This window comes from Genypterus blacodes, unplaced genomic scaffold (assembly GCF_046128005.1).
Source record: "Genypterus blacodes isolate CSIRO-AG114 ecotype Tasmania unplaced genomic scaffold, CSIRO-AGI_Gbla_v1 ptg000055l_1, whole genome shotgun sequence".
In the NCBI taxonomy this organism is placed as follows: domain Eukaryota; kingdom Metazoa; phylum Chordata; class Actinopteri; order Ophidiiformes; family Ophidiidae; genus Genypterus; species Genypterus blacodes.
The window spans coordinates 7628653-7641331 of record NW_027466867.1 but is presented as its reverse complement, the minus strand read 5'-3'; the positions used below and the strand labels follow the sequence as shown (position 1 = coordinate 7641331).

The following is a 12679-nucleotide window of genomic DNA, read 5'->3' as shown; positions in this document are numbered from 1 at the left end:
CTATAACCTTGGTTTTGACCTGAAATCACCCTACTTTTTATGTCCAAGAATAGAACAACCAAATCTCTTCAGCATCACTCCCTATAGAGTACTGAGTAGGACCAAGATAATAAACGCCACACCCCTGCATCTTTCTACTCAGAAGTTGTCATTCAATCCTAATAAATTACAAAATTCCATTTGCGAGAAATGCTGCTGTTATAATCGGAACATTCCTTATTGAGAATGATGTCTTTAAAGCCCCTGAGTAGACACTTGATAACCGCTCCAAAATAAGGAAACTCAAATGACCACAAAGTTAGATTTAGCCACCACTCAGCGGAGTGATGAGCCAGCTCATATGCCTGCCAACACCCAGCTGACTGGAACCCTTAATGAGCTTCCTATGACCGCAGTGAGGATATATTACATCTGCAATTATCGATTGTTCAACCGTATCCCAAACCAATTGTATTTCCAGACAAATTGAGAACATCATCATAAATATTATTATCATGTTGATTTCCAAACTTGATCCCTGATCATGTGTTTTGATGTTTTGGCTGTAGGTTGTGTTTCCTCTGAGACTGTGTGTAGCTACCAGAATGTTTTAGAGTACCTGAACCTGACAAAAGATAATGAGCTTTACTACATGACTCGGCCCGTTAAGGACTACAAACAAATTACAATGGTAGATCTGGATATCAATCTGTACGCTATTCTAGATGTGGTAAGTTGGTGTTTTGGTTATAATTATATTACTTCTAACAAGAGATCAAAGTCAAGACTGATTTGCTGTCTTATTCTCACATGAATTTTGTTGCTCACAGGATGAAAAGGAGCAAAGGTTTACTCCTTACGTCTGGATTGAAATGGTGAGTTCGCTCAATGGCATAAGATATTTTATTAATGCCAATTATTTGGAAGCACCTGGAAGAGTAAGTCAAATGAAAAAATATTAATATAAAAAGATATTAAAAAACAAAATAGAAAATGCATTTAGTCAGTAAACTTCTCATTCCTGTAAAACCTTCTGTACAAAAAACAAAATTTGCAAATTTCACTTTTTTGAGTTTGGCAAACTGTAACTGTTTTTTCTGCATTATGTGTTTTTAAAGGTTTACTCCAAGATCAGGTTTTTTAAATATTTATTGATGATAAGGCATCTTATGTCTCTCTGTAGTCCTGGACCAACCAATTCATTTCCTGGGATCCAGATCAGTTCTGTGGTATTCGTAATTTCTCTATTCCTGCTGAATCTATGTGGCAGCCTGATATCACTATTGAAGAGATGTAAGTGTGAATGTATCTGTGCACACACTGATTAATAAAGTGGTCACATTTTAATGTTAAGTAGTATTCAGACAATTTTCAATTAAGTCACTTTTATTGCAGATTCGTAAATGCATTTCAAATGATAAAATATGTCCTGATTATAAAAGTGCCCTAATGTAAAATGTCACAATTTGTGCGTGTTCCTGTAATTTTGTCTGTGTGCATGTTCTCATACAGGACAGAGAGGGACAAGGCCCCTCTGAGTCCATTTCTCACCATTTCCAGCAACGGGCTGGTTAAAGTTCTGAATGACCAGGTGTTGGTCAGCACCTGCAGGTTGAACATTCACAAATTCCCCTTTGACATCCAGAAGTGCACGCTCTCCTTTAAGTCCCTCACTCACCCTGGTGAGGGATGCTTTGTCGTTGTACATATCTCTGCTTTTAGACATATATAGACATATGTAGACCAGGACCAGAGGCTAATGGGGTTAGATAGAAACTAACTACTTCATTCATTCTTAATACATTAATGGAATGCAATCATCTGTCAGTTTTTATAGATTAGTGATAAGAAGAGGTGGAAGCAAGTTTCAATTCTGAGTGCTAGGCTGGGCTGTCAAGTTGTGAAAAATCCTTTTGATTGGTGTAATATCCTTCATACTTTATACTAAGCCATCAGGTCTGTAGTTATAAAGGTTCATAAGTTGTTGTACAATACAATGCATTCCAACCAATGGGACTTCTCACAACCTGGCACCCCCAAAAGTTATATTATTTATTAGCCCTCTTCAAATAATTATGTGATATGTAAAGTTCTAAATTACAAAGCTTTCATAAAGTTTAAACAGTTGTAAACAGTTACCTGTTTGACATGGGACAATGTTACAGGTGACCAGCTACAGCTGCAAACCACCCTGAACAACTCACAGGCCACAAAAGAGTCCCGTGAGGTGATGAGGACGCAGTATGAGTGGCTGTTTCTGGAGATGAAAGTAAACACTAACGACAGTGAAAAGATCATTTACACGGTATGATGCATATACAAGGCAGGAAATCATTCTACAGTATAATATCTTTAATGGGACCATTTTTGTCCTTACCGAGCCACATTTTGAGGTATTTTAAATGCATTTGGGGGCACTTTGTTAAATACAAAAATTAACCTGTTAACTGATCAGAATTATTCCAGGTCCCGATTTATTGAGTTAAACTGAACTCAAACATCTTCAGATGACTTATTGATACTCCACTAATTTTCCCAGATCATCATGCAGAGGAGGCCAATCCTCTACTCTGCCAACTTCCTGCTGCCCGTCTTCTTCTTCCTCTGTTTGGATTTGTTCTCGTTCCTGATCTCAGACACAGGAGGAGAGAAGCTGAGCTTTAAGGTCACCGTGCTACTGGCTGTCACAGTGCTGCAGCTGATCCTCAACGAAATTCTTCCTTCTGCGTCTGACAGAGTTCCACTTATTGGTAAAAAAAAACTAAACATCAGCTCACAGATTCAAATCTTCTGCAAGCAAGTCATGAACTCACAGGGGCAACTTGTTTTCAGACTATGATCTCTTGACAATATTGTGTTGTCACGAGTATAAGCACACACAAAAACACACTCTGTGGTACTTCAGGGTCTCCCACATGCAGTAATAATGTGTATCTCTTTATTTACTTGTCTTAATGGTGTTACTGTCCCACACAGCGATGTACTGCATTGGGATTTTTGCTCTGATGCTGCTCAGCCTCTTGGAGACAATCATTGTGATGTACCTGATCGAGAAAGACAGAGAAAAAACCCTGGATGAGGACAGTGAGGACAAACAGGACAAAAGTACCTTTCACAACGGTGATACAGGTAAGACTAAACACAGAGAGCTGAGTTGTTTTTTCTAATTTTTTTGACACAGGCAACTTAATAATCAAACACATCCTGTATATAATGAGTAAAAAACATGTTTGCATGAAATCTTTCCTTTTAAAAGTGAATAAACGGACTCCATGTTCATGCTTCTTTGGTGTGTCCTCTGATGACAAATCATCTGAACTGCTGTCTGTGGAAAAAGAGGTAAATATATTTTTTTAAAGTCTCATCACAAAATGTCAAATGTAGCAGCAGACCGTGATGTCTGACCTGTAATCACTTTAATTATAATCGTAAACTCAAACCATTCTACAGGACAGCAGCAGTAAAGAGGCGTGTGATGCTCTGGTGAAGCTGACAGACGAGCTGCATGGTCTGGAGAAAACACTCACTCTGTTCCGTCACAGCATGAGGGAAGGAAGGAAACCTGGAAAGTGGACCAGACTGGCCAGAAAGATCGACATTCTATTTGGCATATTCTATGTCGGAGTAATCATTCTGTTTTTATCCTATCTCTTTAAACAGTGGAGTGCAGCATAAGGGAAATTATGGAAATAATGATGCTTGTGTTCGTGTAACTCTATTCCATTCTACTGCAAATGAGGGCGTCAAACACAGTATGTAGAAAGTAAAGAGTAAAGTAAGTAGAAACTGCGCATATCCACATAAGAAGGTAGTACAGCTTAATGAGGTAATTAGCAAGACATCTTAAATAAAAGGCAAATACTTTTAGATGCAATTTGGTAGAATATTAGAGAAAGTCACAGGTGATTTGTTTGTGATGCAGAACTGAAATATCTTGACATATGCTTGAGGTTTTACATTTTCTCATCATACCTTTTGTTTACCTTCTGCTTCGTGATAACACCACAATAGGGACCATTTAACCAGGGCTTAACTCATTATGATGTAGTGCTGTTGCTTAACAAGCGTTGCTGTATAATTTGTGGTTTTGAAAACATGTATCTGACTCTCCTGCAGAAATAAACCTTTAAAATGAAATGTACTTGTTTGTCCTGTTTTGTTATAGCGTTGTATTAAATATTTTTCAAAATATTTATTTCATCTATATGTTTTACATCATCATCATTAATGTGATTTTTGTTTTGTCTTTATCTTTATTGTAGGATTTTCTTTTAATTCTCCTGATTTTTATCTGTTCATGCATTGACCTCAGTGGTCTCAGGGTCCCTTAAGTTTAGTTATATCTCTTTTGTTGTCATCAAATGTCTATATAAATCACATATTTCACAGATTGATTACTCCTCCCGCACCACTTTGTAATTGTAAAGTAATTGAAAGTATGTCCACATACTTTTGACCACGTTGCGTCTGAACCGTAGAGATGACGGTTGTTGTGGTTGTGCCTCCGGGTCTGTGGGTGGCGCTGTTTCTTTAAACGCCCCTGCGCTCTGTCGCTTCCTGGCCGCTGCAGCTCAATCAGTGACGTGGATTTTCATTGAGGCAGTTTGTTCTGCCTTAAAACAGGTTTATTGCATTTACCTCTTTTAGTTTCACTCTGTAGGTAAGCGAAGCCGAACGCGTTTTTTAATTTTCAAACACCGTTATTTAGTTTTATCGGCGCTTTTAAAACAGGTGAGTACAAAACGTGACTGCCAGGTTTGTGCTGACGAATATCTGCGACACAAACTCTTCATTTTGGTGTTTTGGTGTTGCGTTCTTCACCTAAACTCCACTTTAATGTTCCACAGAGAGCATAATGAGTAAAAGCAGTAAAGTGTTGAACCTGAAGGACAAACTGAGCGGCAATGAGATGGACCTGAGCCTGTGTAACCTGACTGAGGTGCCGGTCAGAGAGCTGGTGAGTGAATCACCGTCTGTCAAGAACTTTAGTCCAGTTGGTTGTAACGGAACACCTGAAGTACAAAGTAACACGGTAACTTAAGTACAACACTTATTAAGCAGTGTTTTCAGGTATCGAGCATAGTTTTATTTACTAGATATAAGTGATGATTTTACTTTTAATGTCACTAAATGTACCATAAGATTAATCACGATTTACTTTGCAGGTTCGGGCTTTAAATTCAGTGTAGAATGAACACAATCTGTTGTCTTTGGTTAAAAACTCCAACCTTGTTTCAACTAACTGAAACATTAACTCAACCTGACATGTGAAGCATCTGGAAGATTTAGTTTTTAAAGTTACAACGAGTAACCTGTTTACTTAAGAGGAAAATCACAAGCAAGTTAAGGATTTTAGTATGTATTTGTTTGACTTATTATGTTTATCTGTGTAATCTTCTTCCCAACAGGCTGCGTTCCCCAAAGCCACTGTTCTGGACTTGTCATGCAACAACATTTCTTCCCTTCCTGTGAGTACAAAGTGACCGTGTGACTGAATACACAGACTGAGCCAGACACATTATGTGACTGTCTGACTGTGTTCTCTGTTTTGTCCACGCAGCCAGAGTTCTGCAACCTGACCCACTTGGTTAAAGTAGATTTGAGTAAAAACCAGTTGGCAGGTCTGCCAGATGACCTGGGGAACCTGGTGTACCTTCAGCATCTGGATCTGTACAACAACAAGCTGAGCGTCCTGCCCGTCAGCTTCTCACACCTCAGAGTACGTACCAAACACGAGCAACAATTGTCTTTGTTATGTTTGGTACGTCGGGGCTCCATTTTTAGATTGTTCATTGCTGAGACGAAAGAAAACTAAATACTTGCTAACATGAATGAAATAAGTGTATAAACAAGTAGCACTTTTAATCACCTTGGTGCTTAATAAGATAAGATAAGCTGGACTTCGCCCCTCACTTTGATGCTATGATGAGAAGATGAGAATGCATCATTAGCACATAGTTGTAGTTATATCTTCAAGTCATGCCTCAGTTGTTAAGCTGAGTATGGTGTCTGTGTATTAACTCGGCGTGTGTGTGTGTGTTTCTTTCTTTCTTTCTTTTGTCAGAGTCTTAAGTGGCTGGATCTGAAGGATAACCCACTGGAGCCCAGCTTGGCCAAAGCAGCAGGAGATTGTCTGGATGAGAAACAGTGCAAACAGTGTGCCTCCAAGGTGAGAGAGAGTGTGTGTGTGGGTGTGCAGTTTCAAACAGAGCCCCTGACAGATCAAGATCATTTTATTAAGACCTCAAGATACACAGGTTTTACAGCCATAGCCTGATTATTGGTGGAATTATCATCCTGGAGCAACAGCAGAAGGGGAGAAACACTCATTATTGATCTGTCTGTCATGTTTCTGAGATACATGAATAAATAACAATCCATAATGCGTTTGCTGCCCTATATCAGAATGATGGCACCACATCTACAGTTTATGTTGACAAATTTACAGAACAAATTTCAGTCTGTAAACGAGAACCACAGCCAGATGACAGCGTGTCTCACCTCCTCATGAAACAAATCTTTCACCTTAATTTAACTGAGAATACATTAGGTTCGGTAATTATTTGCAGATTTTTGTGATGCTATGCCGTGTGTGTTGTCTTACAGGTTCTGCAGCACATGCGAGCCATTCAGGAAGATGTGGATCATGCCAAGGAGAAGCGCCTTTTGAGAGAGAAAGGTGTGTGTGTGTCATTTTTGATCAGTGTGCAGGAAGGCAGAAGAGTTCATCCCTTTTTTTTAATTTGAAACATTATTTAGACCATTGGACTCTGTTGCACAGTAGATAGGAACAACAGATGTTTGATTTAGTCGTTGAGATCACAGACCTACACATTTCTGTCATGCCCTTGTAAAATATCCTCACCTCCAACACGGCAGAGCTGGAGAAGAAGAAGGAGGCCAAGCAGAGGGAGCGAGAGGCCAGAGAGAAGGATGCTCGGAAACGGGAGAAGGCAGAGGAGAAAGAGAAGAGGAGGAAAGAGTACAATGCTCAGATGGCCGCAGTGGCTGCTCAAGAGCAGCAGAAGAAGAAGAAAGAGGAGAAGAAGAAGAGGAACGGACAGGCAGCAGGTAAGATACGTGGATGACAAATGAGTCCATTCATAGTTCAAATGTGATTGTTTTACAACGACAGGAGTGACTCTTCCTTCCTAACCTTTATTCTACCGCAGATAAAAAGGTCGCTGTGAACACCGCCCCTAAACCTCGACGTTCTATTATTGGCCTGATGTTGAAGCTCCTCCTCCTCCTGCTGCTGGGATTGGCCGGTGCCGCCGCCGCCTGCCGATTCACCGACCTGCAGAAGGAAGCTGTGTGCGGGACCGTCAACGTTGTCATGGACGACGGCCTGTCCTGGGCCAGGGAGCAGGAGGGGGCGATGATCCAGCTGGTGCAGAACCTGTCGTCCATGGCCAAGGAGCTTCTGGAATCCACACAAGCGTCCAAAAACTGAATACCGCCTGCTTCCATTGTTGCGCACAGGTACAGGTGTCCACCCGGGGAATTCTGGGAAATTTTTATTTGCTTAAAACGTCGATCTCTCTACGATGGGTGCCGTTGCATCCCTCAGCCTGTGTGGTGGCGGGAGGTGCAGATTCTGTAGAGACAGATGGAGAGACGGACAAGTGTGTAAAAATCCTCTTAAATTCCTATGGAATTGTTGTTTGGCTTGTCCCCTCTTTGTACTACAGTCTGTGTTTTTTAAATGGCACCCAATTCATCCTGTTCGGCACTTAATGTGAGCAGCAGCTTTTGGTTTGCTTGTTCAGTGCGTTACATGGAGCCTGGGTTGTATTTGAAATGTCAGGTCGCCCTGTATGTGCTGCGCTCAAGTCATGTGTACCGTAAATGCTCAAATAGTGGCTGGGATCTTTATTTAATGCAAATTGTGCTGTATAAATTTATCAAAATGTTCATTTCCACATCATTAACACAGTCCAGACTTGCACTCTGCTGCTCTGGGTTTCCGAAACAGGTTTTAGAGGAATCCAGTAGTTCTCAGTTCTGCGTTTATCACAACAGAAGCCTTCCAGTAGTTCACAGGACGGGACTGATTTCCTTTCACTTATACTTCAGTCATAGTTGAGGTTTTCAAAGTAAAAGCCCCACCTTGAATCAATCTGCAGGAAGTGTTCATTAGTTTTGATTGCACCTGAACTATGATTGAAGTGAAATAGCTCTGAATGATATCAGCAAAGAGAAAGTCATGACTACAGAGCTTATTAAAAGTAGATTATGTCCCAGACATTATATTCTAAGTACTGGTAAATCCAAGACCTGATCATTGTTTGACAACTGTCTTTTATTTGAGTATTTACGGTAAGTGCCAGCGTTGATCTGGCAGTTTGAGCTTTGAAGGTTGCGTGAATGTTAAAGTTCACCTGTTTGTCTTCCTTACTCTTTGGATTAAATCACTCAAACCAGCTAAATCTCACATTAACACACAGTTTGATCTGCATAACCTAAATTTGCAGTGATTACAGAATGTTTCACTGTATTTCAACTTCTGCAGAAACAGGGTGGTTCCTCTGCGGAGCGAGAATCAAGTGTTGATAATTAACCAGCCGTACCAAGTCTTAAAGCCTTCTTCCTGTTATTTACTGTATCATGACAACTGCAAAGAAATGTATAATCTCTCAAAATGTGTCGGTAATTGAATCCAAAACCTTTTTTCTTAAAATCATGATATTTCTTTCCAATACAAATCATCAATCAGGTTGAACAATTCTTGCTGTTTTGTTTATTTTTTTTTCTGTTTCATTTCAAGATACAATAATGTCTGGAAAATCTTTAAAAAAAAAAGTTTATTCTATAGTATTTCAAAACAGAGATTACTGCCTCAAATCAAATGATCATGAGAGATTTTCCAGTGAGCATCTAGAGTGGATGTGAACCGTTAAACTTCATTGTCTGTGTTGCTTCTGCTGTCGGGTGTGTTTGCGCGAAAAGCTGCCTTGTCTGCTGCTCTGGTTGTCGTAAAGCTTCGTCTGCTGAAAACATCAGTGTTAATAAATGGCTATGCACTATAACGCTGCAGTTTGTGTTTGTGTGATAGTGGGACGGATATCAAACTCTTGAAAACAAGAATCTTTATCAACGTCCTTGTTTCCATGGAAAAGATGAGACGGTGAGAGCTTTTCAGAAACCACTAAATCAATCACTGGTGTCACTCGGTTCTCTTTTCTTCTCCACTTATAAGCCACGGAACATCTCTAACCTTCATCTGTCTTCACAACAAAACAAAAGCCTCAGTGAAACGCCGTCACCACAAAAACAAACCAGCAACTTTTTTCTCGTACGAGGAGGAAAAAGGCCATTTAACAAAACTGAGCGGGCTTTTAACATTGTTGGTGTGTCAGCAAAGTTGTGTAGTGCCAACAAAGACGGGAAACTAATCAGTGAGGTGTGTGCGTGTGTCTCACAACTCGTACCTCTTCACTGTGCAGTCAGATCCTGTCTGTTGCTGCAGGTCTGTCTGTACTCCCTCTCCTTCATGCCGGCCGTCTCCTCGCTCAGTCTGGTGCGGACAGACTCGTCCACCTCCATCTCCAGGGTCACCTCTTTGAACACGTTACACACCGACAGCTGCGGCACAAACGAAGACGGCGGTTAGAATTACTTACCAACATTTTCCTGCAGCTACGTTTCACTCGCTAGGCAGAAAAGGTTAGAAATCCAAGATGTTTTTACCTCCTGGAAGTGGAGTTTCTTGAACATGGAGATGCTGACTTGGTTGTCCAGTCCGATCTTAGCTTGAAACTTTTGGATCCCGAGTTTGGTGACCCCTGGTGGAAGGAATTGCAATGATCGCCTTTATCCACAAACCTAACCTAACATTCTGTAGGGTTGTGTAATCATCATCATTGTTTACCGTAGCACATCATCATACGCGCCACCTCCTTCCCAATGCCTCTTCCTCTGGAGCTGGATTCTGTTCAAAACAAAGAACTAAAATGATAATATGTAAACAAACTAAACCAAATGGATGCCAACAAATACTGTGCAGTGTTAATTCTAATCACCAGCTATCATGATCTCCAGTTCAGCCAGGGAGGGGTCTGTGGGGTCAGTCAGGAAGATGTTAACATCTCCCACCATGCACTGCTCTTCTTCGACACCAGAATCCGCCCACTGCTGCTTGTCCAATATGATGAATGTGCACTCTGCAAGGGAGGAGTTCTTCTGTATTACCTTGGGAGTGTGATAAGTTGACTTGAGGGAAAGCAGGGAAATGTAAGATAACGTACATGTTTCATATTGTTGGTGTGTGTGTGTGTGGGTGGAGGTCAGGTAGTAGATGGTTTTGTTGAGGTCGGCTTGGTGCCTGAAGTTTATATCATATATGAAATTAACATTTTATTGAAATAATAACTTTCAGATTAAATGAGTTTGGGCTTTCATTAACAATCATTGAAGTCGTCCTGAGCAGACGACACTGTGCTGCTTACTGTCACCGTCTTCCCTCCAGCTCCTCTGCATGTGGTACTCCTGTTCCAGGCTCAGGGGCTCTGAGGCAGTAAGCTGCTGGAGCTCTGGAGACTTCATCCACTCGTGATACCTGACAGGGAAAACCAGATGGATGGAGTACGAGCGAAAGGAGGATCTGAGGTTGCTCATTTTGATCTGCATGACATCTGACTTCATAAAAGAATAAAAGTCACACTTCAATTACCTGACTGATTTGGTTCGAAATAACTAATCAGATTTCACATCGTTTTCAGGGCTTTTTATATTTCAATTTGTTTTGACGAGTGATGATACGGCTAAAACACGATTAGTCACTATAACTACTAGTGAGGTACAATCCGTACGAGGAATTAAGACGAGTTAGAATTCAATTTTGGCGCTGACTGAGGAACAAATAATATACGACCCGGAATGGTAGATGTGCAGCACTGAAATGATAGTTAACTCTTCTCAAAAGTGAATAACATGTTACCTGGGCACATGTGATGCATTGTAAGGAACCAGCACGACTTTTTCTCCTTCCAGTAACGTATTCTCATTTATCCTCATGGTGCTTAGCCAGTTACAAACTTGTTCAACTACAAACCTGAACATAAACTGCACATTTTAGCGATTATTTGGTCGGATGGTGAGCCAACAGCCCTCTACCCGATTTGGACACGGAGACATGATAGGAATTACGCATGCGCGTCGCATTTGAATGGCGACTACATCCGGTCTCCGTTTTCAATGTTTTAAATCAATGTTTTAATTCGTTACAATCAAATTTCAATCAGTTTCAGGTTCTGATCTACGTGTTTTGTTTGTAAGAACCATATTTCAGCCTGTTTATCGAATTGAGCTCGTATTGAATCAATGGCGATTCCTGATTTCACCAGTAGGGGTGGTGTCGCAGTTTGAGACCAGGAAAGCACGAGGTGAACTAAGCGAAGGAGAGAAACGGTATGTTGTTGTTGTCGTCTCGTTATTTATCTGTTATCAGGTCGGTATTGTGCTTATAAGTACAGATATGTGCTCACAACATGCAGCGCCATGTTCACTACATGATGCCACTGCATTTGAGTCAGAAGAAGAGTTATAAAGTTGGTGGACAGTTACTGCCGAACGATACGTCAGAGTCTCCAAAACACCAGAAGTCGCCAAAAGTCTCCAATAACACCAGAAAAAGTCGCTAGATTTATCGCTAGTCGCTTTTGTCGCAAAGAGGATTTAGAAAGCAGCCAGATTTAGCGAGAAAGTCGCTTATGTGGCAACACTGCTCAATTTAAAGATCTAGAGTTTATTAATCATAATTATTTCTTATTCCCACATTGTCAACATCAATTAAATCTGAAGAGGGTCGATGATGTGCTAGGCAACATCAGCACTAAGCCATTCGAATGGGGAGTGTTGATTAGGACTTTATCTTTATAACTCTTCCTCTTACTCAAATGCAGTGACATTCATGTGTAGTGAACATCGCGCTTTATTGTTTTGGTGCGCAGAACCGCAAGTGCGACCTGATAACAGAGAAATAGCGAGACAGCGACAATAACAAAATGTTAATCTCGTTCGCTTGTGTCACCGGCTGATTACCTGGTCTCAAATGGCGAGACACCCCCTACTGGCAAAAGTAGGAATCGCCAAAATGAGGAAGATTGTCTTCTCAAGTTCAACCACTAGAAAGCGCAGAAATGCAAGTTCAACACAGTATATTGACAACATGGGCCAAAATGAGAAAGATTGTCTTCTCAAGTTCAACCAGCAGAGGGCGCACAAACGCACGATCTACACGGACTAGTGACAAGGACCCAAATTAAAAAGATTGTATTTTCAAGTTGAACCACCAGAGAGCGCATAAATGCAAGTTCAACACAGTATATTGATAACGGGGGCCAACATGAGAAAGATTGTCTTCTCAAGTTCAACCACCGGAGGGCGCACAAACGCACGTTATCCCCACTATAGGACAACAAGGGCCAAAATGAAAAAGATCATCTTCTCAAATTCAACCCCCGGGGTGCGCACAAATGCAACTTGTCTTAAGAAGATAAGCTTTTTGTCTTAAGAAGGCCGTAGGGCGCCCAACGGAGGCCAACCGTTGTGTTCTTTGCTGTTTGACTCAACAGGATGTGTTTGTGACATCAAATGATGACACAGAATGATGACGCGGCATCACAAAGCTTAAGTTTAAACACAATTTATTTCATGTTAAAATAATTACTTGGATCATCTCTTTAGATACTCCTGCCTA

General features: G+C 40.8%; 3 protein-coding genes across 4 annotated transcripts; 2 read left to right on the top strand and 1 right to left on the bottom strand.

The window, feature by feature from the left end:
- Positions 1-514: 514 nt before the first annotated feature.
- Positions 515-3654, top strand: LOC143001921 (5-hydroxytryptamine receptor 3A-like; the record flags this gene model as incomplete). Its single annotated transcript, XM_076151776.1, has 9 exons — positions 515-709; positions 810-854; positions 1163-1272; positions 1492-1661; positions 2145-2284; positions 2519-2729; positions 2956-3108; positions 3236-3318; positions 3430-3654. Coding segments are annotated over 9 exons (1332 nt in total), but the record flags the coding sequence as incomplete, so codon positions are not given.
- An 876-nt stretch (positions 3655-4530) lies between these two features.
- lrrc59 (leucine rich repeat containing 59) lies at positions 4531-9008 on the top strand. Of its 2 annotated transcripts, none has more exons than XM_076151913.1 (8): positions 4531-4710; positions 4827-4936; positions 5388-5447; positions 5540-5698; positions 6044-6148; positions 6586-6658; positions 6859-7050; positions 7152-9008. In XM_076151913.1, exons 2-8 carry the CDS (start codon positions 4835-4837, stop codon positions 7430-7432), a joined length of 972 nt encoding a protein of 323 aa, XP_076008028.1. In that variant the 5' UTR covers positions 4531-4710; positions 4827-4834; the 3' UTR covers positions 7433-9008. The 2 variants fall into 2 exon arrangements, with proteins under 2 accessions (XP_076008028.1, XP_076008027.1); XM_076151912.1 differs by having other exon boundaries at positions 7149-9008.
- Positions 6197-11129, bottom strand: nat9 (N-acetyltransferase 9). The gene is made up of 7 exons (XM_076151914.1): positions 10919-11129; positions 10428-10537; positions 10002-10142; positions 9851-9910; positions 9670-9764; positions 9411-9564; positions 6197-7576 (listed from the first exon to the last, which is right to left on the bottom strand). The coding sequence occupies exons 1-6, from the start codon at positions 11038-11040 to the stop codon at positions 9415-9417; spliced, it is 678 nt and encodes a 225-aa protein (XP_076008029.1). The 5' UTR covers positions 11041-11129; the 3' UTR covers positions 6197-7576; positions 9411-9414.
- Between the last annotated feature and the right edge of the window lie 1550 nt (positions 11130-12679).

Excerpts from the sequence above, each read along its gene's own strand:
- lrrc59 (XM_076151912.1), top strand. The coding sequence starts at position 4,835 with ATGAGTAAAAGCAGTAAAGTGTTGAACCTGAAGGACAAACTGAGCGGC. Across the intron at positions 6,149-6,585 it reads GCAAACAGTGTGCCTCCAAG|GTTCTGCAGCACATGCGAGC; the intron begins GTGAGAGAGAGT and ends GTTGTCTTACAG. Across the intron at positions 6,659-6,858 it reads GCGCCTTTTGAGAGAGAAAG|AGCTGGAGAAGAAGAAGGAG; the intron begins GTGTGTGTGTGT and ends CCAACACGGCAG.
- nat9 (XM_076151914.1), bottom strand. The coding sequence starts at position 11,040 with ATGTTCAGGTTTGTAGTTGAACAAGTTTGTAACTGGCTAAGCACCATG. Across the intron at positions 10,538-10,918 it reads AATGCATCACATGTGCCCAG|GTATCACGAGTGGATGAAGT; the intron begins GTAACATGTTAT and ends TTTCCCTGTCAG. Across the intron at positions 9,565-9,669 it reads AGAAACTCCACTTCCAGGAG|CTGTCGGTGTGTAACGTGTT; the intron begins GTAAAAACATCT and ends TTTGTGCCGCAG.